The 26210-nt window shown below is 31.0% G+C and overlaps 1 protein-coding gene and 1 long non-coding RNA gene across 2 annotated transcripts in view; one reads left to right on the forward strand and one right to left on the reverse strand.

Moving 5' to 3' along the window:
* The window catches only part of LOC115888355 (putative inorganic phosphate cotransporter), a 55105-nt gene that overhangs the window by 26888 nt on the left and 2007 nt on the right, over positions 1–26210 (forward strand). Inside the window, exons 5-7 of the mRNA XM_030908060.1 lie at positions 9315–9535; positions 10872–11024; positions 25068–25442. Coding sequence (XP_030763920.1) covers positions 9315–9535; positions 10872–11024; positions 25068–25442 — 749 coding nt within the window. The remainder of the gene's footprint in view (positions 1–9314; positions 9536–10871; positions 11025–25067; positions 25443–26210) is intronic.
* Positions 16769–17475, reverse strand: LOC115888356. The gene is made up of 2 exons (XR_004051238.1): positions 17273–17475; positions 16769–16954 (listed from the first exon to the last, which is right to left on the reverse strand). It is a non-coding gene; the product is annotated as an uncharacterized LOC115888356 (long non-coding RNA).

Genomic DNA, 26210 nt, shown 5'->3' on the forward strand with positions numbered 1-26210 from the left:
AATTATAACCTATAATTTGGCAAGACTTTGACAAGCATCAAAAATCTAAAGATCTAAAGGCTAGTTCATACGCATCGGCGTCCGTTTGTTGTTCATCGTTCCGTCAAACCAATAAAATTGAAATACGATCTGTCATTTTTGAAATAAACCAATTAAACTGGTTAAAAACAACAAGAGACGACGCATGACGGATTTATATTTAAACCCATCCATAGTTAACTTAAAAATTATTAGAAACTTTTTTTTAGTAAAATAAGTAGATTGGTATGGGACGTCATCTGCTTTTCTTCTGTCATCGTCTGTCGAAATCTTACCTGAGAAAAAAAACAGAGTTATAGTTTGTAGAAGTTGATTTATTTATAATAACTACGATAAATATTATGTATATTATTAGATCGCACACTAAGATTTCAAATTCGCAATAAAAACAAGTTAAAAATAATATCTTTAAATTGCTGACCTCTGACCTGGATATGAATCTTCCATTTGGCTCGATTTTCCTTATTCAATGTTAATTAGCGCTGATCAATATTGTTTGCGATGAATATAATCAGATTATATAATTTAAAAACCAGAGTCGGACTTGAAAAATAAAGTTGGTTTCTTTATCTCATAAATTATCAGATTGCCCTAATAAAGTGGCTATGAGAATATGCAATTAGTTTTTTGATTTTCAAAAAAATCCGTTTTTTTCAAAATACTCAGCAATCCTTGAAATTTTTAAAACTTGTTTCAAACTTTCATGTTGAATTATTCTAATAAGAAATACATTCTAAAACGAATTTTATTTGTAAACTATTTAAATTTTTATATTGTAGTTTTGAAGTTTAACAACGACTGTAACTAAAGTCTTTCCAATGACAATGAATATTTTGACAGTCGACATCCAAAGAAATGACAGAAAATACAATTTGGCTATGAATTAAAATGACAGACACAAGTCCATTGGACAGACTATACCGGGTGATGCATCGTTGTTGGAAACATAGGAAATCCCGTGCAAATTTTGAACTGTCCAAATATTGGCTCCCCTATTAATTTCACAGCTAAATCGTAAATAGGTTTTTAAAGTATTGCGTATGCTGAATACATCAGTTTTAATTTAAAAATAGATACAGTTTTTCTTAAATTACTTAAAATCGGCTTGTCCAAAATTGTTCAAATTTGGCGTGTGTATTCAGCAACCTTGAAAAATCCTATAATAATTTAGCTGTAAAATTAATAGGGGAGCCAATGATTGAGCAGATCAAAATCTGCATGGGATTTCCTATGTTTCCAACGACTATGCACCCACACGGTATATCTCCCTCAGTCAGTTCAGAAAAAATATAATGATAGACATAGTTAAGCTTGAATTAAAATGTTTTTAAGCGTACTATTGCGTCGTTTTTATTTGAACAAACCGTATATTATGAATGAAATGATCGTTTTAATTAAAATTTAAGATATCAGTGTATGTTATTTACTTTTGGGCTTATATAATATTATACGTAGTAAATGTGTCGTTATAATTTGTAGTACATATCTTACAGCTGTTACTGATAATAATCTGTGGACGAATATGTGCGCATTCTAACTAATTTATCATTTTTTTTTAATTATGGTATTACAAAATTGGGTAGAGTTCAAATTTAAAATTAAACATATCAATTATTATTTGGAAGATAACATTTACTAAATTAATCTATGTGGTCTGTAATTGATGGAAATAAATGACAAAGTGAATATGTGCTCTGTTACATGTTTTAATCGTGTAGATATTAAAAATAAAAATGAGGTATTAAGTTAAGTACATTATATGTTTTTTCATTATTTAGCAAAATAAAATTGAGCGTAATGGCTGACGTGAATTTTGAGAAAAGGTATTATTTAGTTTGTGTGTAAAAAAATATGTGAATTTGTGCTCTGTTTAGGTATATACATGTTTTGAAAATGGAGAGATTAAAAAGAAAAATAAGGAATTAAATTAAGTATATGCTTTTTAAATTGAAAAATAAAAGTGAACGTCATATCTGACGTGAATTTTCAAAAAAGATATAATTGTGTTTGTTAGAGGGTAAAAGATGTGTAAATATAAATAAGATTAAACTAACTGATGAGATTTTTCAAACAAAAATGACTAATGGGATGTTTGAAACAAAGATAGAGGCTAAAAGAGAGTTAAGCCAATTTCGAGTGAACAACTGTTGGTTATGGCTGACAGATAAACAATACTTTAAACGTCAGTTGTCTAACGATTGACTGACAGCTGACGTTTAAAGCATTGTTTATCTGTCAATTAACCAACGGTTGTTCGCTCGAAATTGACTATATCTTTATATTTTAAAAGATAGTTATTTTTATATTATATTATACATGTCATTCACCTTTCTAGTACTTTTTCTAGATATTTATAAAAGTCAAATCTTAAAGCACTTGTGCAAAACATAGACCCAATAAATCTCATTTAAATCGGAATAACAGTTCTTTTTTTTTTACAACTGAAAAATAAATACTGAATTTACAACTGAAAAAATATGAGTTTATTTTTTTAAAGTTTGATGCCCTCTAGCGGACAAACGAGGCACTTTTGTATAGAATGATTTGGTCCATTGAACTTATTTTGATTTCAAAAATACGTAGTAAATCTATGTCCACGGAATATTGGGACACACTGTATACTCCAGCAGTTGTAGCAAATATTGAATATTAGAGATTTTTAAATACACTGTCCGAATTGAATTTGGGAAGCTTTGGTACAGTATTTTACAGATAAGCAAAAAAATTCGAGTATTTAGAAAAAATCGAAATACAAATGAAACTTCTACACCCTGTATATCCGAAACGAAACATTTTAGGGCATACATTATACGAACTTTTGACTTATTTTTATCTGCAGAATATGCAGCCGAAGTTTCCTGAATATATCGATCTGAATATATATTACTGTTCAGAATTAATTCTTATGCTGAGTTTCAAGCCAGAGAAATAAACTTTATTGCTTCCTAAAATGTGTACAGGGGTATCAAAAATTGCTGGTCTATTTTACATATTTATATTTTACATAAAAAGTCGTTATTTTAAATGCAACACTATATATATTTTTTAAATAAGTCGAAGCAGATTTAAATGCTCTTTCAAACTATATTAGGGTTTCCTATACCTATCTGGCTCAGATTTTGAATAAAAAGCGATTTTTCATTAAAATTGTAATCAAGATGGCTGGTGTCGCCATGGCAATTTTCTAGGACACTTAGTAGCTATTTTCAAAATCGATATTAGTTTATGGACTTTATTTAAATTTATATAACAGGTTATTTTTATTTTATTTACCTACAATAAAGTTAATAAGTATTTATTATTTTATCAAGAAAAATGAAGCAGTATCTGCTGGGATGGCGGAAGGAATGGATATGCTACTAGTGATTTTATTTTGTGAGAACCACACCACACGAACATTTTGTGATAACACATATTTTATGTGGCCTGAAGGGTTTATGCTCAAAGATATACAAATATGAATTTTTTTGACAAGCGTTCCCTTAAAAACTACTTTTTCTATTTCGCAGGGCTGATAGTGTGGTATATGAAAAACTTATTAGGCAGAAACCTGTCATTGGAAGTGAAGAAAATGAATTTGCCTTAGTTGGTTCTTTTATAGAAAATCCCATATATCTACAAGTCATCGTAATATAAATAAAAAAGAACTACTTCGTAATTTTTTTTTTTGATAAAATAATAAATACTTACTTATTAAACTATTGTAGGTAAATTAAATAAAAGTAAACTATTATAAATTTAAATAAAATCCATAAACAAATGTCGATTTTGAAAATAGCTACTCACTGTCACTAGCAAATTGCCCTGGCGACACCAGCCATCTACATATATTGCCATTTTATTGAAAAATCGCTTTTTATTCAAAATCTGAGCCAGATAGGTATAGGAAATCCTAATATAGTTTGAGAGAACATTTAAATCTGCTTCGACTTATTTAAAAAAATACATAGTGTAGCATTTGAAATAACGAAGTTTTGATGTAAAATAAATATTTTAAATAGACCAGCAATTTTTGATACCCCTGTATACATTTTAGGAAGCAATAAAGTTTTTTAGTAAAGTTTATTTCTCTGGCTCCAAAGTGAGCACAAGCATTAACTCTGAAAAGTAATTTACAGGGTGTTGACAAAGTTTTTTATTATAGCATGCATATTTAAAAATCTTTAAATATCTCAAAAAACAAAGCATTTAAACATATTAAACCCTTATAATAAATGCCTTATTTTATGCCCAAGAATCCAAAAATAAAATAAAATACCGGGTTTTCCATAAGAAAAAATATAACTTTGGTATGGGTCTTAGTTGTGACACACCCTGTACATTTCAAAATAATTTTAAATTACGCACATTGCCTTCCCACATATACCCATAAAATATTTTGTTTCTACATCTTTCCGTTTTCGTATAATCAACCAAGGCAAATGTGGTGCGTCACCCTGTATTAACAAATAATTTCTTGGCTTAAATTAAAATCAAAAATAACAACATTTTCCTTTGACGTCTATTAAATAATTCTTTCTAGATTTAAAACGAAATGTTTTTATAAAGGAAAAATTTATGCTATTCAGAACAGCAAATAGGTTGATGTTTTCACACGTGCTTCCAGTCTCAATCACGTTTTATTTTGCACATGTATTATTAATTACCTAATATTACACAATATATCACCTTGAATGGTAAATTACAACGAAAAAAAAAGCAAACAATTAGTTTATTTAAAGCGGAACATATCCGATGTATCATGGTAAAAATACATAATTATTTGAGAAAGAATGGATAGGCGGCTGTCATTTATAATTATAATAATTAGAGATGCTAATACCCTACATAACGTACCAACGTATTATCAATTTGATTCAGTACTTGTAGGTACCTCATTTTTTTAAATTTTATTAGGAAATTATTTTTACTGAATAAAAACCATTAACCGGAGATTCAGTGGCGTTCATTAAATGTGGAAGACAGGGTTAATTTTTAAAAATAAGAAGTAAAGATTTGTAAAAGAATTTAGCAAGTTTATTGTTTTAAAATAGTCAATACTAAATAAATCACTAACAGTTTCAGGTAGTTTCTAAATTTTAACATTAATGTAAATAATATTAAAGGCCTCACAGGTCGCAGTGTTTCCGGCAGAGGACGGCCCCTTGTTATGGAAAAAAAAAATAATATTAAATATTATTTACATTAATGATAAAATTTAGAAATAAAAAAATATATACTACATAAAATAAAAAATAAATAAAATAAAATATAATAAAATAAAAGAATATCAATTATAAATTTTATAAGTAAAACAAGAATAACGAACAGCTGTCTATACAGGGTGTGCCAGAAATAAGGGCAAGTATTTTAAGGGGTGGTAGATCTCGATAAAAGAAACATATTTTCTCTTTACGGTTTTTCAAATAAGTCCAAAATAACGGAGTTATTTTACTTTGAAAATTTCTAAAAAAATGATTTTTTGCTAACATTTTGAGAAGCACTGGATCTTTTCTGGATTTTCTTTCTTGTAAATTTAATCTACTACCTATGTTGCCATATTATCAAGAAGTATTTTTTTTTTAAATAAAAACTAAAAAAAAATCCAAAAAAGTTTTCAAAAAATTCCAAATTTTCAAAAAAAAACCTCATAGACGTGTTTCTGGGGTTGAACTATACTACCAGTTAAAATACTTGCACTTATTTCTGGGACACCCTGTATAATGACTGTGTCATATACTACTTAACTGGCGTCTAAATCGATTTCTACTAACGATAGGTATATCGGATTTGCGAGTCTCAATATTCGTCACCTCTTGCCTTCGGAGTTCTCTGGTGGTTACCTGTCCAAACGCTCCACTCGTTTCAGGTCGCTTAACTTCGGTATTCAAAGCAAACGAATTTTACGTTGTTTGTACTATTTTAGTAAAGTGAAGATTCAAAAGCGAGCGATTATAAAGGAATTTCTAGATATCAAAATTAAATAATTACTTTAAAATGTGAGCAACTGTATTATTGTTAATTGTATGTTTTTGTTTATTTAAACATGTAACAGAGACGAGTAATACTACTAAAAAAGCTTTATTAGATATTCAAAGAAAAACTTTCAAATTGTGTTAAAGTTTATCCAAATTTGTCATTATATTCTTAGGTAAAGTCCTAAAACAATTCTAAATTAAAAACTTTAATTAATCATACAAAGAATACACTATAGTTCATACCAATTGAACTTTTAGTCACGTGATTAAGCTTGACCGGCACAGCCCACTTTTACTTATTTCTTTTAATCAAAATATTTTAGGAAACAAAAATAAATTAATTACAAATATTATATATAGTTATTATTTACATCAACAAAACTCACCTTCGTAACAGCACTTAAGGGACATAAAGAGCCATTACCACCGCTTTCCCGGTCAAAATATTCTAATAATGTTGCGAGTTTTTTACGGCTATTAATCTATCGTGTACACTTCGCAGTAAAAGAGGTTCTAAAAAGAACAATGTTCGACTGCAAGGTCTGCTAGTAAACATCTTCAAGCTTGAAGTATCACAGCACTATTTATTTAAACCAAAAACTCGTAATACAAAACTAAAGTGTCAAAACGAATGACCATGTCAGGAAATAAATAAATTAATGCGGCAACTTGACATTTACAGCAGAGTTACCACCTGAATCCCCAGCGCGAAATTTAAATTCCAGTTAGTCAGCACGGCGCCAAATACGTTCATGGTTGGCAACAATGAATTTAAAAATCGCGCCCTCGATTACGTAACTAAAAGTTTAATTGATATGAAATATACTTCCGTAAAGGACGGTCCACACTTGCTATATAACACTGCTATATAGCAAAGTTATATAACATGTTACATATTTTTTAGTTATATTTAGCAAATTTCGATGCTATATAACTTGCTAGATGTTATCCATTTGTAGTCGGTAAAGATCAAAAGATGTTGTGCAACATTGCTATTGTAACATGTGAAACAATGCGTCCACACTTGCTAAATTTCTAGTTTAGCCGCTCATATTTTCAGGGACGTGCGCGACAGAATCTTAGTGTGGTGAGCTGATATTGGTTTGTTTAGGTTAACTGTTATTGGGTTTGTTTATTTACTGGTCAATAACACCGTATGATCGAAAAAACTGCGTCCCGGCCTCCCGTCCAGTTGGCTTGGACATGACGATCGATGACATTCCCCATATAATTTTCCATATAAAATGACAGCGATTTTCATTTCATAGTATGTATTTGGAAACAGAAAAAATTGAGAAATAATGCGTAATCTAATAGGCCAGTTCCAGCGGGAACCAAAGAAATGCAAATCCAGGAACTGCATGGTTTAGATGAAGTGGATAATTCAAATGGTTTGCTTTTGCTTTACAGTACGTCTGTCCGTTCTGTAGCTACGGGGTATCCGTGAGAGGGGAAACGATATTCTCTCGATGTTTTTCGTAAAAAATAGACGACGCGTCCCATCAATAAAAATTCCACAAATTTGCAAGTAGCTAATAAAATGAGTGGGCGGAGCGATTTGCGGTGACGCACTCGTCAAATCGACGTATAGAATATATTGCTGTTTATTTAAATGTTTTTTGTCTGCATTCCTTTCATAGACGCAGATCCAGCAGACGAGACGTACTGTAAATTATTAATGTTTTTAAAAGACAGAAACACACCACGAGAAACAGCCGAGGCAAGTTTTGAAAAGATAAGCTAATTGAGTTCAACTGTATCTAGATCTTGCTGGTAGGCTATGGCGAACTCAAAACCGCTTTTTTTCTCGACTTTCTTTCCCTTAGTTCAAAAATAATTACGCACGCCGCTGCTGCGAGCTGAACCTCTTTCTCGCCAAAACGATTCATGACTACGAAAACTATAATGTGGACGGCCCCCGGTTTTTTAACATGTTACATGTAGCTTGTTAAATAGCAATGTTATATAACATGTTACTAAATGTGGACCCTCCTTAATATTTGTCAAACGCCATAGTTTAGTTTTTGAAAAATTCTGGATTTTTTTTGAAATAGAATAGAACTTTTATTTTTAAATTCCAAATCATACTGATTGCATAGAAAATCTCCCAATTTTGTATCTAACCACAATTAATATAAACCATTTAAAATATACATTGTAAAGTAATACTTATGTTCGTATTGTCTATACCTTTTTAGACCCCTCTATATCTGCAGATTTTTGAGTATATTACCGCTGAACCAATTTTTTCATATATTTTATGTAAAGATCCACTAGGTTTAGAAGCCAAAGAAACTAACAAAAAATTATACATATTTAATAGAGCCTTTTTAATTTTTCATTAAAAAGTAAATAATATATTTTTGATTATAATTTTACCAAAAATGGCTTATATTGTCAAATGTCACTGCTATTGATATTACGATTGGTAAACAACATTTTTATTTAAATTGATTTTTTAACCTATACAGGGTGTCCCAGAAGTAAGTGCAAATATTCCGGCCACAGAAACAAGCCTATGAGGGTTTTTTTTGCGAAAAAAATTGTTGAAAATTTTATATTTTTCTTGACATTTTCCAGGAAATTTTAAAAAACTTTTTAGTGCCACTTGTTTATTCACCTGAGGCTTCGAATAAGCTGAAAACCCTTTTGAAAACCCATTAATAGTCGGTTATTGCCAGCGGTTCTCAAAATGTTGCCATTATTTTTTTTTAATTTTCAAAGTTAAATAACTCGGTTATTTTCAGTTTATTTTAAAAATGGTAAAGAGAAAAGATGTTTCTTTTGACCAGATCTACCACCCCTTAAATATCTGCACTTATTTCTGGACACCCTGTATATTAGAAAGGTGTGTATATTATTTCTGATATCAAAAATATATCCGTACATGACCTTTTTAAATGAATACAGTATGAAAGAGAATGAAATATAATGTGCTATCAAATATAATTTATGTATACCTAACCTACGGTCTCCTATAATATGAAATATAGTTTATTTCAATAACTGTGACATTTTACAGTGTATGTCATTTTTGGCAATACGTATTAAAAATCAAGAAAAAACTCTATAATTTATTTTTTAATAAATATTCTGTTAAAAATGAAACAAATAAAATGCATGTCATATAAATTATTGTTTCAGTGGTGGTATTTTATCTGGTATTCCTAAAAATGCCCATTTATTAATATCCAACGTATCTAGTTACACTAAATCTTGTGAAATCATCTTACAAGTAGACTTATTTAGAATAGATAATAAGTCTTTTATTATGTCAGAAACACATCTATACTAAAACACGTTTTATTTGTTCTGCAGGTGCCCAGTTTGGTACTGTCATCTCCTTACCCCTCAGCGGACTTTTATCGATCTCACAATGGGGCTGGCAGTCTATTTTCTACGTTTTCGGAGCTGTGGGCACTGTCTGGTGTATCGCCTTCTTGATATGGGTCAAGGAAGATCCAGAATCAAATAAAAAAATGGAGAGGGACGAAAGAGAATACATCCAGAAGTCATTGGGAACAGTTGTTGGTCAAACAGTAAGTAGATGTGATTTTCTTATAACATGAAAAGGTTTATTTTCGGTTTTGAAGAGGCTACTAATAATACGATAGAAATAGGATATAGCTGTTATTTGGAATTATTACTACAATGGAATTTTTGGGGCATGGTTAAAGAGACATTTAAAAGAGGAAAATAGTTATTTCTATTATTATTATATTATATTGTTATAGTATAGTATATTTTCCGGAACCTATTTTATACAATAGATGATACAAACGAGTAGTAATTATCTTCCTCTTATTCCCACAAGCATACAAACCTCTCGGAAAACTGTCTAAAATAGCTAACGAGATTAGTAATGCATGTGTGTTTTTGGTTATCCCATATCTATGGACAGACTTGGTGTTACTATACATTTTTCCAAAAAAGTCTTATGGGTATTTCGCCACTGCAAGAAAATCTACAAAATATAATAGTTATTTTTTGTAAACACTGCTGCGTTAATCCAACGGAGACTAATTGTCAGCAGTGGGGCTTACTAATAACCAAATTTGCCTAACGTACAAAAAAAAAGGTTAACGTTTCAGAAAAAATATAAGAACAAAGAAAAAATTATTTAAAATATCAAAATGCAACTATTCGAGAATACTTTAGTTTTTTAAACAGATACGGCTACAAAAACCGTTGACGTTGTGTTAAAATGACATTATATCAAGTTAAACTTCAAAATGAACAATTATTACTACCTGATAAAAATTACTTAATAAGGTAAAACCAAAAAGCTTCAAACTCTCTCTATGATTATTTTTAATTTGTTTTTAATTTTTACGTATGTTATGTTTATTTATGTTCTGTTCTTTAAAATCAAAGAAGCGATTGCCATGCATTACTAACATCTACAGATGCATGAGCAATACATTTATTTTTATTAGATTGTATTAAAAAATCCTCTTATATTTTTATTTTAGAGGCTATAGCTTCTTTCATTATAATTTTTGCATGGTTAAAATCTATTCTGTGCCCTGTGTCCCATGAATGCTGACAAATCTTAGATTTGTGAAAGTCGCTCTTTCTTAAATAAACTTTATGTTATTTAATTGGAATATTTAAGGGTCTAGATGTTTCACCAATATAGAATTTATCACAATATAATTTAATTACATTTGATAAATTTCTGGCCGGTATGAATACTTGTGGGAACATATGTATCTTTAAAGGAAATAAGATCAAATAATTTTGAATTATATTTGTATAACTGTTGAACTAGATGTATCATTCAGTAGTTTATTCCATTATTTGTTATCTCAGAAAAACACACTTAAAAATTACTTTAATTATATGGTTGAAATTCATATAAAATTTCTTTTGCAGACTACACCACCGACTCCATGGTTGAGCATTATCAAGTCTGGACCCTTCTGGGCCATTTTACTCGCTCACATGGGGTATAACTACGGTTACGAAACCTTGATGACGGAATTGCCTACATATATGAAACAAGTTCTACATTTTAGTATTAAAGACGTAAGTATCACTCCTAAAACAGTTATCAGTAACTAAAAACCGTAAGAACGAAAATCATTTTTAAATCTGCATGGGTTTACCCTGGTTTACCAATATATGAGCCATAGAAAACCAGAGTCAAAAAATGTAGTTTTGAGATATGTGGCTTCAAAGTTAACGGCTTACTGTACAATACTCACATAAGATATTAACACTGTAACTTTGGTATTGTAGCAAAATGGGACCAACTTAAATTTTTGCATAAAAGTAGATGGTATTTTTTGTCTCGTTATTTTGTATTTTTGAAATTTTTGACTTGGACCATTCTGGCTTTCAATTCATTGAGACTATTAGTGCATAATCTAAAATATGTCTTCATTTAAATAAAAAAATATATTTAAAAAAAAATGTATCTTTGTCTTACAAATGTAAGATAATATAACGGTTTAACAAGTTAAGAAATATAACCGATAGTATCAGAATTTTCAAAAACATCCTAGTTAATCTGCCGTATGAATTCTGTGTCATATTTTTCCTGGTTTAGAAATAGAAAAGGTACCTATATTTATTGCTTCTACACCTTTAGGTTCTTAAAAACCCTAGATGTACTGGCTGTATAAATTGAGATAGTTGTTAGATATTTTAATTTTTTTTGCACTAGAGGCGATATTACTAAAATTCATGAACGACAGGTAACTGAATATTTTTAGTCTGCCTCTGCCTTATTTACCAGTTGGATGTATGTTCAACATCTAAATAGAAATTTTATCTAAATTTTGTGTGGGTCAGAAATTTTAAAATTTAACCATTGTATTTCGAGCGAAGACACTTTTCGGGGCAAAACGTTTCGTCCATATTATGAAAAATGAATTTTTGACGAGTAACTGCCTTATCTGATCAAGTTTTGAAGTAAAATTAGTTCTGTTAGTCACTCCATGCCGTAAGAAATATAGGTCCCTACTAACAAAATTCCAGAGTGGTTAACATGGCTTTCTGATGTAACTCGTTACGTCTTTACGGTTACAATTTTGAGTGAGATATATAAAAGTTTTTACAGACTAACATTTTTAAAACCTCGTCAATAGATGGAAAACTACATCAGGAATCGTAATATATACCGGGTGCGTCTCAAAAGTGGCTCACCCCTATAACTTTTTTATTTTTTCCGATAAAAAACGAGATTTGTTTAGTATACACATAAATTAGGATTGATTGACGTATTCAATTGTTTTTAGTCACTTCTTGTTTCACCGGAAATGACTACAACTTTTGATTTTTAAATGGCACCCTCGGTATTTTTATACTAATAAAAAAATAAATACTAATAAGTAAATAATTATATAAAATGACACTCTGAATCGAATGACATATCATATGTCAACTTTTGACATATTCGCTCAAAAACAAATTGAATTTTAAATTTCAATCTAGAGTGCCATGGCTGTGTTAAAAACACTAATTTTTAATCAAGGATTCTTGGAAAAATAGATTTGATCGTCTAATGTTTTTAGTGTCTTGCCCTGGCCGGTTAAAAGATGCCCAAATCATATGTTTAATCATATCTCAATATTTTTAATCATATCTCAATTTTTTCAAATGGAACGAGGGTGGCTCATTAGCATATTTGGAAAAAGCATTTTTTTACGAATAATTTGATACCACACACTTGGTATTTCGAGTCAAATTGTCGTTATGAACCGCAGGTTACAATTTCAAATAAACCATATGCAAAAATGTCAAAAGGTGACATATAATATGTCATTCGATTCAGAGTGTCATTTCCGGAGAAACCGGAAGTGACCGAAAACCATTAAATATGTCAATCAGTTCTAATTTATGTTATATACTAACATACCAAATTTCGTTTTTTATCTGAAAAAATAAAAAAGTTATAGGGATGAGCCACTTTTGAGACGCACCCGGTATATTGAAATTAGAAAATCCAAAAAAATTGATTTCGACCACTCTGGTTTTCAACGGCTCATATACGGATGATATATGAATGTATTCGGATGATATATGAATCACTGAGACCTTACAGATCTGTTGTGTGTTACCCTTGAATATAAATTTTCTTTCTACGCATCTTTCGATAGCGTAGATTTCTGCGTGGATGATGGCGGGGTAGCTGCCTATTGGTCCGGAATATTTAGTTTTCGGCCCAAATACTCGGTATGGTCTTTTACCTGCTGAGCAAATGATTCTCTCTTTTAATTCTTTTTGGATGATCTGTAAATATGGATGTATAAAGCAAACGAATCTTAAACGTTCATTGTAATCGGATTGTTTTTTTCGTGTCTAATGTTAAACGAAACAAATATCACAGTCAAATGTAGAAATAACTTAAAATAGGACGCTTCTGGTTCAATAAGTTCTTTCATTGACAGATAAGAATACTCGTAGGTGTATTACTATAGCTGTCAGAGAAATATTTCGCAATAACGGGTTAAACAATCAGAATACTGCTAGATAGTAGGCAACGAAACAAATATGACAGTCAAATGTACACATAACTTAAAAACAGAACGCATTTGGTTCAATAAGTTCTTCCTTTTGACAGATAAAAATACTGGTAGGTGCATTACCATATGTAGCTGTCAAAGAAATATTTTGGAATAACGGGTTAAAGAATCAGAATATTGCTAGATAGTAAGCGATGACTTTTAGTCTCGAAAATTCAAAATAACTTCAATTTAAAATAGGTCCAATTTTACTGAAAGAGCCAAAATCTGGACTGGCTATAAACGAGTTAAATAAATACATCTAAAATATACGATGTTATTAAAATGTCTTAAAACTTTCAAAATGTATAATTTTGACACTTTTAAACAATTTAAACGACTTGTTTACATATTTTATTTCAATATATTTCTGAATTTTGTTGTTGGCAAACAAATAAGTCGTGTTTCCCTACTTGCATTTCGTGAATAACCCAAACGACATTCACTGATAACCTTTCAAGTCTTTTCTTAGTAAAATCTGTTTTTCTGTGTCTATTTTTCATTTTCGGGTAGTAAACACAAAATTTGTTTATGTTTCTGGCGAAGTAAAACTCAAGTTAGGACTTTATCGGTTTCTGCAGCTTGTAATTTTCTATTATCGCTGTTAGTGTTGTTGTTCTAATTAATAATAATTATATCAGCGGATGTACAGGTGGACTGAATAAATTAGCTGAATTTTAGTAATGATAAATAGTTAATTTTAGTAAAAATCTTTGACAAAGAAGGATAGTTATAAAGTGTATGTAAATAATTATGTTAAATATTATATGTATTATTAAAATAGCAAATACTTACGTATTTCGTTTTTTAGAACTACATATTTTGTCACTGTTTAAATTGTATATTAAATATGAATTGAGTGAGAAAACCTAAGTCTTTAGATAAAAATTTAACACGTCAGTGTAAATAAATATAGTTTGATAGTTTGTCTAACAACAGGTACACTAGAGTGCACCAAAAACTTTTTTTTTCTTTTTAGTTACCGTGAAAATATTGTTCAGGATGATAAAAAAAATCTGGTAAAGTTTAAGCTTTGAAGACGTTCGCGTCGAATTACTCATTTGTAATGGTGATGATAAAGCAAAGCAAGAATTTCCATTAACACAAAAACTGGAGCAGAATCGTGGTAAATCAATTACCCAACTTTTTGGAACACCCTGTACGATTTTTTAAAAAATTTCAAAATATGTAAAAAACCAAAATAAATTATGCGTGTCCAAGCGTTTTCCCGAAAGACTAACCGTTTTTTAAATAACAAATATTGTAATATTTGAGGGGTATTTTCACCCTCTTGGAATTTGAGATTCGAGAAACCCCTCTTTATCGAACCTCTACACCCCACAGTCAATTCATTTGCCAAAAATCAGCTTTAAACGTCAAGCAGTTTAAACAGAACCGTGGTTAAGAAATTACCTAACTTTTTGGAACACCCTGTATGATTTTATAAAAAATTTCAAAATATGTAAAAAAACCAAATAAATTATGCTTGTCCAAGCGTTTTCCCGAAAGACTAACCGTTTTTTTAAATAACAAATATTGTAATATTTGAGGGGCGTTTTCCCCTCTTGGAATTTGAGACTCGAGAAACCCCTCCTTATCGAACCTCTACACCCCACAGTCAATTCGTTTGCCAAAAATCAGCTTTAAACGTCAAGCAGTTTAAGCAGAATTGTGATTACTCAATGGTCATATTTTATGAAACACCCTGTATAAATTTATAAAAAATCTTAAAATAAGTAAAACAACAAAATAAAACATACGTGTTTAAGAGTTTTTCCGAAAAACTCACCGGTTTTTAAATAAAAAATATTTTAATATTTGAGGGATAGTTTCACCCCCTTAGAATTCGAGTTTCGAAAAATCCCTTCTTATCGAACCTCTACACCCTAAAGTCAATCTGTTTTCCAAAAATCAGCTCTTTACGCCAAGCGCTTTAAGCAGGATCGTGATTAATCAATGACCAGATTTTGCGAAACACCCTGTATACATTTTTAAAAAATCTTTATGTAAAAAAACAAAATAAAATATACGTGTTTAAGCATTTTTCCGGAAACTTGACCGTTTTTTAAATAAAAAATATTGTAATATTTGAGGGGTTGTTTCACCCTCTTGGAACTGGAATTTCGAAAAATCCCTTCTTATCGAACCTCTACACCCTAGAATCAACCTGTATGCCAAAATTGAGCTTTTTACGTTGAGTGGTTTCAGCAGGATCGTGATTAATCAGTATGTCAGTCACTTAAGGATTTTATATACGAGTATTAGTATAGATTTCAGAAAACTGCCTAAAGGGCGGTTTACACGCTACGAGAAATCGTAACAATGTGATTGACAAATTTATGGTTCAATTAATCGGAAAAGTGGAGTACTGTTTACACACTACGATAAATAGTAACGATGTTTTGTCATATTTCGTTATCGAGAGCTCTCGATATCGACTCCAAAATAGCTTTTGCAATGGAGGAAGTAGTGTGGTTTGGATTGGTTGCAGGATTTGCCCCGGATTTTTCCGATTTTTGCACTTTCGACACTTCTTTCTTATAAACCGTACGCAACGCATTAATTTTTTTCACAACAGCGTTTCTGTCTGCCGAGGGATCAAACTCCTTGTATTTGTTAATGAGTTCAATATACGCAAGGTCCTTATTATTCCTGTCGGAGTATTCTTTACTTTTAACAAGCCACAAACAGGTAAAACTTCGATAAAGTTCTATAAATTCGCTCAAGAACTCTCGAGGAGTTTGTTTGAATTGTCTGCCATACATATTTTCGATTTATACACAAAAACCTTTCCGATGAAACAACAATGGAAAACATAAACCGAACGAAATCGTAACGAGAAATGCGGTGCAACTTGTTTAGACGTTCAAACATATCGTTACGATTCGCAGAAATTAATGCCGGAGAGCCAACTCCAATTCCAATAAATCGCTACAATGTCCTGTTTATACCTAACGATAAATCGAAACAATTTGATCGTTATGATTAATTGTTAGCATTTCTCGTAACGTGTAAACCGCCCTTAAGGCTTAGCCCGATCCTGTCATGTTAAGCCACATTCAAAATTCCAAACACACGTGCTTTGATTAAGGTTTGCAGAGCCTCAACATTTGCCATAAAATAGAGAGCAATTTGTTACAAAACTATATAAATTATATGAAGACTCCAGGGGAAAAACGATCTAAGTCACATTTTCTTACTTTTGAGATAAATTATTTTGAAACTTTAAAGACCAAAGGAAAAGAAATAATAAAATGTAGCGAATCGTAAGAAGTTTTTATCAATAGTTATATGTATAGACATTAACTGATTAACAGACAAAACAAAGAAAAATAATTTGTAGCAAATTTGTTAGATAAAATAAAACTCGTATTCGCTTGGTTCAATGGAAAAGTGATCCAAGTCCATATGGAATAATTCTGTATGTGGTTACTCCGAGGATTACTCGTGCTGGAATAAAGAGAAAAATATGTTTTTATTCTCATTTTTATTATTAATATTGTTATTATATTTTCTTAATATTTTTTTATTGATTTATTTTTATTATTATTTTTTTATTAATATTATTAGCATTAGATTATTTTTTACTTAGGAATGGCGATTTGTTTCTGATAAAATGAAACTACTCTACTAGACAGTTCCCTTATAGTTCCACTAGAACCATTTCCAGAATTTAATTTCTTTGAATTTAAAACTAGTGACACAATAGACATAATCAGACTTCTTAGGCAGAAATAAAAGCAATATAATTTAATTGATATTAGTCACCATATCTGCATCGTTTAGATCAGCATTGTTTGACGCACAAGGCAAATTTGTGTAGTAGTCTTGCAGAGATTCATCTACGAACTTTTTCAAAAATTGTAACTGCTCATACTTGAGTTTGGGCAAAGGAATTAGGTCAGCATAAAGTTGTTGTTGTGCTGAATATATAGCTATTTTTATTCGTTTTGTATGCGTTGATATGTTTACAAACGTGAAATAGAGACTTGGATCGGTCTTCCGTGAATTCACGTGGACTTAGATGGCTTTTCCAAAGTATTAATATTTTAATCGCTGATTTTAGTGGACTTTGAATATTATTTCAGTCTTGCATTATTCCTATTTTGGAACGGACACTTGATGGGCATAAGATGGCAGTGTTATCTCAATTTCCATTTTTTTGGACTTGGTCCGTTTTTTCCGTGAAGTCTTCATATATCACTGTAATTACAAAACTTCAATCTATTTCCGTATAGTAACGGAATTTTAAATTATGTCTTTATTTTCGAGAAAATTTAGTCCAAACATAAGGAATATTTTGTTGATGTTTGACCATCAAAATCTTAAAAACAAAGAAGTTGTCTAAAAATGTGCTACAATACGGATATAGTATAATCTTTTATCTTTAATTTCCTTTTTCATTTGTGTAAAAATATCTAGCCAGTTTTAAATAAAACGTTAAATGCCGAACGCTTATTTTGCTACTTTTTCGGACTAGTGAAATGGACTTTTAAGGGGAAAATATTTTAGAAAATTGAGATCTGTGTGGAAATTAAATCTTAAAATACATTTAATGTGGAACTAGTGATATAATAATTGCATTAGAAGTGTTGAGTTGACGTCAACATTTCATCAATAAAAAGGTACACATACGTACACAGACAGAGACATATTTATTTCATAAATCACAAAATGCGTAACAAGAAAGTGTCTAGGTTTTAAATAAAATAATTATTCTGATTATTTACGATTAACTGGGGATTTATTATATTTGACAATGCCAAAATTACGTATAATAAGCTATAATAAAAGATTTGAAAAAAAACCCAATGTGAAAATTTCCAAAAATAAAAACGTGTAATATAGTATTATACAGTAAGTAAATACAGATTGTATTTGCCTTTAATAAAAAGAAAAATAGATTGATTTATTAATGAGTGCTCGTACGTAGTAAGTCTAAATTAAGTAAGAAAATGAGGCACAGGCGTAATCTAACGAATCATTTAAAGTTCAAATCAATTTGTTATAAACTAAAAATATCCTGAGACATGACTTGTGATTTATGGGACCTTGTAGACAGTGTCGTCTATTCAATCAGATTTGTTATTTTCCAAAAATAAGAAAGAAGTTGTTATTTAATATTACAGCTTTAATTAATTCTTGTATATAGGGTGTCTCAAATGAGTCACCATTGAGTGAACAATACGCCGTATTGCGCAAATTAATAATGTGCAAATATTTCCAAAGATAAGTATTAAAAAAAACGAAATACATCAGGATTCCAGAACCCTATTTATCGACCAAAAACACCTACAATGAAACTTACAGCCAAAAAAAAACAGTTTATATTATGGGTGCATCTCAAAATGACCCACTCATTTCAAATAAAAAAAAACGAGATTTGGTATGTTAGTTAGGGTTGCCAACCGTCCTCTATTCCAGAGGACCTCTTTTTAATCGTACTCTCCTCTAGAAAACTCATAGAAAACGTCCTCTTTTTTACACACCAAACTCAATATCATAAAATGGGCTCTTTCACAAAAAATAAAATACCCAATTCAAGGGCAAAATCTGAAATAGAAGACTATTTTCAGTATATTTATCCGAAAAAAAATAGTTCCATGACATTGAATAATTTTTTTATAGGCCCTCAAAATTGCTTTAATTTGAAATAATTTTAAAGCGCCAATTGATGACGTATGAAAAATACGCCAAATTACATTGCAGAACCGTGCTCCTGCGCCAGCCAACAAATGGCAACATTGCGATTTGATTTGACCAGCGCCACCTCAACTGAAGGCCAATTAATATGATATGGGCAAGGCAAATATGGCGGCGAAGGCAGCGTATTATTAAATTGTTTACCTTTTTTTTTTCTGCAACACGTTTGTTTAGTTCTTAGTGTATGGTGTGATCAGAAAATTGGAATAAAATAACCTCTGTTCCAAATTGTCACGAGAATTATAGAGGGGGTCCCAAGGTTTCTGCTTTTATATTCCCCAAAAATGATGAGCTTCGTAAAAAATGGTTGACAGCTGTTAAAAGAGATAATTTCACTCCTACTAGCAGTTCTCGGGTATGAAGTGGCATTAAATATGCCTCGAAAAGGCCAAAGGCCAAAGCCTCTGTTACCCTAATGAGGATGTAGTTATGGCTACTGCTTACACTTACCTTACTATAAGTAAAATATTGGAAGAATAATCAAGCTTTTTACATCAAAAAGATCACAGAAAGATATTGACAAGATTTACATTTGAAAATATAAATGGCCTGGATGTAAGTCTTTTTTTAGGTCACAATTGCCCTTCACATACGTCAGAATTTATTATTAAATCCATCTTGTTCAGATTATCCTATATTTTATTGAAGAACTATGAAAAGGTTGAATGGCTTTGTGTGGAGGTGGTGGTGGGTCAGCAGGGTGGCCCGGCCGTGTTGCCGCTTTTCAATATGCCAGGTGTGACGTATTAAAAATAAAGTGCGGATTTTTATTCTGGGCTTTTTTGTTTTTATTTGTTTTCTTAAGAACGACTTCAAATTTTTTGAAAGTAAGATAGCAGAAGATTCTAGAATTAATTGCTTTATTCAATTATGCTAATTCCAAAATATAGTGAAAGAGCCCATTGTTAGTCCGGCAACAATGGGCGCATTCAGTAAACGCACCGGTTAGGCCACCGGTGCAGAAAATTAAATTGAATGCCAATGGTAACTCACCGGTTGATTCACTGATCACTTGAGAGCCTACCATATTTTGTTTCACGTTCATTTACGTACCGGTAACTTGATCGTTCAATGAAAAGTTATCGGTAGGTCTTTACCGGTTAATACCGGTGTGTTTACTGAATACGCCTAATGGTCTTTCTTGTTAGTTTTTTTATGTTTAATTATTTTTTATTATTTTACTTTTTAAGGTACTCGGTGGCGTAGAGGTACAGGCTCTCGTCTACCAATTTCAAGGTGGTGGGTTCGAATCCTACACCCGGCATTTCATCAGCCGACTATTTTTATTAAAATAAAAATAGTTTGGGTACCTAGATCGACTCAGCCTTAAATGAGTACTTGGGATTCACAATCCTGGGGTAATAATAGGCGGTTGAAGCGTAGTGCTAGCCACATTACCTTCCTTGTATACCGAACGGTTCTAGTATGGCAAGCTGTACTTTGCTACTGCCAAGGCGTCAAACGCTATATACGGGAGCTATTATTATTATATTATTTTTTGGGAGAAAAATTTGTAGGAAGTCGTTTGTTCTATTTTAACAAGTTTTAAGTATAAATATTTATAAGAAATAAGAAAAAACAAAAATCACATTTAAATTTCTTTTGGGTAAATTCTTGACATCAATTTTCAAAAAATGTTTTGCCTGTGACTTTTTTACCCTCTCGTCCTCTATTTTTTAGTTTAAAAGTTGGCAACCCTAATGCTAGTATATGTGACATAAATTTATTTGGATTGATTTACCTATTCGATAGTTTTTGGTCACTTCTTGTTTCACCGAAAATTACTACAACTTTTGATTTTTTACTTTTAAACTTTTATTCGGTAGAAAATGACACATTATATGTCAACTTTTAACATTTTCGCCTAAAAAATCATATTTTCAATATAGAACGTCATCATCATCATCGTCAATTAGCCACTAAAGTCCACTGATGGACGTAGGCCTCTCTCGTTTACTTCAATAACTCTCTATCTTGAGCTATTTGCATCCAGTTACTGTGGATTCGCCTTAAATCGTCATGCCATCTGATTGGAGGACGGCCTCTGCTCTGGCCTCTGCTTCTGAATGCATCATGCCTTAAGCTTGATTTTCATGCATCCGTTGTCCGACGATACGATGATACGATATTAATTTTATTGGTTGAATTTAAAGACTTCGGTTGGTTAGAAACGGTTATCCAATCGAAGCCTTTAAATACAACCAATGAAATTAATATCGTATCAACGTATCGTCGGACAACGGATGCATGAGAATCAAACTTTAAGCTTGATTTTCATGCATCCGTTATACGTTGGTACGTTGCGTTGGTCCGACGGTGCTCTGATTGGTCATAGCGTTTTCGCGCCACTTTTCATCCGTAAATATTTTACTTCAGCCCGTCAACGGACCCGTTCATACGATAACGGACGTTTTGACACTTTTTTGACAAATTTAATCTAACAATAATAAAAATATAAGTAAAATAGCAAAATCGTTATGGAAACGAAAATATAAAATAACACCAACGTATATCCGATGAGGCATGAAAATGCAATAAATTTAAAAACTGCGTTTTTTTCTAACCAATCAAAGTCTTTAAATTCTACCAATAAAATTAATATCGTATCAACGTATCGTCGGACAACGGATGCATGAAAATCAAGCTTTAGTCTCTAGAGTGACATACATAGATGTAGTTGAAACACTAATTTTTAATCAAGGAGCCTTGGAAAAATATATTTGATCATCTAACGGTTTTTGTGTCTTGTCCTGACCGGTTAAAGAATTTCCAAATCGTTTTTTTAATAATATCTCATTTTTTTAAATGGAACAAGAGTGGCTTATTGGTATATTTGGGAACAGCATTTTTTACGAATAATTTGGTACCACAAACTTGGTATTTCAAGTCAAGTTGTCGGCATGAGCCGCACATTACAATTTCAAATAAACCATATGCGAAAATGTCAAAAGTTGACATACGATATGTCATACCATTCAGAGTGTCATTTTCTATCGAATAAAGTAAAAATACCAAGGGTGTCATTTAAAAACCAAAAGTCGCAGTTATTTTTGAAACAAGAAGTGACCGAAAACAAATGCATCAAATAAATAAAGATAATAAAAACAATATATCAAATAAATAAACACAATGGAAGTCGGAAATTCTTTTAGTTTTAATGTTATTCAGTTGTCTCGCATGTGTGTTCCAAGTTTGGTTGTAGATACCCGTATAATAAAAGTACATAGTTACATTTTTTAAATTTGTACCTGATCTAAATTTCCTACTTTTTTGGGTAATAATTAATCGTTAATATATTAAAATGGCAGTTACAGTAATTTTAAAATAACCAGTATTGTAATTTTTCAATGTTGTGACTTTTTATAATCACATTTATGTATTTTGATTGATAAATAACATTACATTACTTACCACCACAACACTGTTATAAACTTTAGCAACAGACATAAGTAAACTGGAATAAAAGATGGTATATCTATGCCTAATATGATATCGTTTTCATTTCTTTACATCGTATAGCACGCTGTACAATTTAATGTGGCGTTTATATATTATATTTTTAAAATTTAATTTTATTACTAAAAATAAGTTAAGTAATGAAATATTAATTTGATTACTTAACCACTTAAAAATTTCCGCATATTTAAAAGAATGGGATGAAGAATAAATTAGTCAAACCTCAGTTAACGTGTGGGATATATTTTAAGTTTGGTTCACACTACAGCGTTAAGTGTCGCGAACTATAATAGATAGGCGTCTATTTAGTTTGAGCCTATTGTATCGTTTTCATGCTATGACGAAATCTATGTGTTAAATTGGATTATTGAGAAGTAGTAGTTGGTTTATTATTAAGATAAATATAAATAAAGCAGTGGCGTTTCAGATTTTTTAAAAAAGCTTATAAAAATGTATTAATTACATATAATTAATTTCTGTCGTACGTTGTACAAATACCATTTTTGATATAAAAGTGAAAATAGTCCCAAAATGCTGAAATTTAAATGTATAATTATACATAAAATATTTTTTTTTAGAAACTCAAGTAGTAATAAAATCGCGAAACGTCTTTAAAATGATATTGGTTTCCTTTTCAAATATACAGGGTGAGTTTTCTATGATGTTCTCTGTGGGTATCTCGGAAACTACTGGAGATAGAGAGTCGGTTAAATGGGGAAAGAATTGCAGTTTTGTGGGGTTATAAATATGTGCCTTTCAGATTAAAGATAAAAGTTCATGGCTTACTAGATATTTCGAAAAAAATTTCGGCTATTTTCAAAATGGTCCCTAATTTCATTATAATCTATTTTAGACAAAAAGTTTTCAGATAAAATTATAGATATTCACATCCTTAATATGAGTGTGTTCTCCAAAATTTTCTAAAGCCTGTCATGTTTGACATATGACACAAACTTATGTTTTTTTTTTAAATGGAGACCATAGTTGGCCATGACTTCATAAAAAGCGCCATTTTTTAAGCTTTTCATCGATATAAGTCAGTTATAATATGTTTTTTTTTTCGTTATAGCCAATTCTTATTATTCTTTCTTGACTAATTTCATTTAGTTGGCATGATATTCTTATTCTGTTATTTATTTAATTATTATAATTTATAACTTATAAAAAGACAGAATATTTTATTAAACGGTTCTTTACAATTTACATTACACAAACTAAAACTTATAATATCACTACATACACTTTAAGTTATTTTAGAAAATATTCAAAAAATATACCGCATAAAATCTAAAATGGATAGGTCAGTTGATCGAGGAGGCCCATGCAATTAGTCCACCTCTTCCTATCCGTGAGTTTGAATAATTATGACATAAATAATTTTTAACATTTCTTTCATTATGGGGAGAGGCGGGGGGCGTAATGTCATAATGAAAGTCATGTTGGAACTACTCTATTGATGTGCGAGTCTCTAAATCTAACTTTTCTAACATGTCTTGAAAACCGTTTTCTAAAAAGCGTATGTAACGTATCCTCGAAAATGTATGACCAAGAAAAGTTGAACCATTAATCCTACAAGCTTTACTTCATTTGAAAAATTCATACGTATTTACAATTTTTGGTTATTTTAATTTACAAAGTTTGGATGTGACTGTTTGACATTTCTGAGAGCAAAGACAATTGAACTTGTTTCCATGGGTAACTAAGTGAAATTGTTTAAAAATGATAAGAATTGGCTATAACTCAGTAATTTTTGAAAAAAAAACATATTATACCTTATATCACTGAAAAACTTAAAAATGGCGCTTTTTATGAAGTCATGGACAACTATGGTTTCCATTTAAAAAAAAAAACATAAGTCTTTGTTATATGTCAAAAATGACAGGCTTTAGAAAAAAGCGGAGAACACAATCTCATTTTGGATGTGATTATCTACAACTTTTATCTGATTTTTTTTGTCTAAAATGTATTATAATGGAATTGGATTTTTTTCGAAATTTCTACAAAGTCATGAACTTTTTCAAAAATTCGAAAGGCGCATACTTATGCCCCCACAAAACTGCAATTCTTTCCCCATTTAACCGACTCTCTATCTCCAATAGTTTCCGAGATACCCACAGAGAACATCGTGGAAAACTTAACCCTGTATAAGCCTTCCCAAATACCCTCTCGATTTTTTTCTATATATTAATTACTGGAAACAAACAATAATATTAATAAAGGAAAATTAAAACAACTTTCGTTGCACGTCATCAATAACGCCATGCGTCGTCTTATGGAGTTTGCTGGTGGTCGTATTATGATGTGCAAGCAAAGTTATTTTAATTTCCCTTAAATAAATTGATTCGCTTTGACAAAAATTGTACAATCTCAGATAAAAATCAATACAATCTATTTTTTATTGCAGAATGGTTTCCTATCAGCTTTGCCCTACCTCGCCATGTGGATCTTCTCCATCGTAATAAGCCAAGTGGCTGACTGGATGATGACCAAAACCTACTTCACAACCACAGCGGTGAGGAAGTTGCTGAACGGTATCGGTCAGCTAGGTCCAGCAGTATGTCTGTTCGCTGCTGCCTTCACTGGCTGTGACAAATGGCTGACTGTGGCTTTGCTGACTGTGGGTGTAGGCCTGAATGGCGGTACCAATTCCGGATTCAGGGTGAATCATCTGGATATTTCACCGCAGTTTGCTGGCATACTTATGTCCTTCACTAATTGTATGGCTAATGTTGTGGGGTTGTTAGCACCGATATATGCTGGATTTATGATCAAAGGAGCGGTAAGCATTTCTATATCTGTTTCTAGACATTTTGTTGTTTTTTTTTGTTGTTGGAAGAGAAATTTGATTTTTTTTTGTAAAATTCCACTGAATTATAATCCAAACGAAAACTAGTAATACTGGGTGTTTCCCTAATCTGGCTCACCCCGACAAGTTTTGATTTTCTAAATGGTAATCTCGGTATTTTTTAGGGTTCCGTACCCAAAGGGTAAAAACGGGAACCCTATTACTAAGACTTCGCTGTCCGTCCGTCCGTCCGTCTGTCACAAATTTCTATCTTATGAACCGTTATAGCTAGACAGTTGAAATTTTTACAGATAATGTATCTATGTTGCCGCTATAAGAACAAGTGCTAAAAACAGAATTAAATAAATGTTTATAAATAAAAAAGTACATTATCTTTTAAGTAAGAATTTTACATAGAATCTTTCAAATCATCGCGTTAGCACTTTACGCTGCTATGGCGTTGGAGTCGTAGTAAGGCAGGTTCGAATCCTGGTCAAGGCGACTTTTTTTTAATGGTTTTTTTTAATTTTTACATATTTATTTTTACTTTTTACATATTTATTATTGACTAATACAATTTTTAGTAATATGTTTTTTCTTTTTTTTTAAATTACTTATACGCGCATTCAAAATTTCAGCTAAATCGGAAAAAGTTTATAATAATATAGTATCTAATGTTGTATAGATAATGAATGGTACAGAACACTTCGTGCGCGAGTCCGACTCGCACTTGACCAATTTTTAGCTTTAAAATATGTCGCA

This window comes from Sitophilus oryzae, unplaced genomic scaffold (genome assembly GCF_002938485.1).
Source record: "Sitophilus oryzae breed Bouriz unplaced genomic scaffold, Soryzae_2.0 scaffold_734_pilon_pilon, whole genome shotgun sequence".
Lineage (NCBI taxonomy): Eukaryota > Metazoa > Arthropoda > Insecta > Coleoptera > Curculionidae > Sitophilus > Sitophilus oryzae.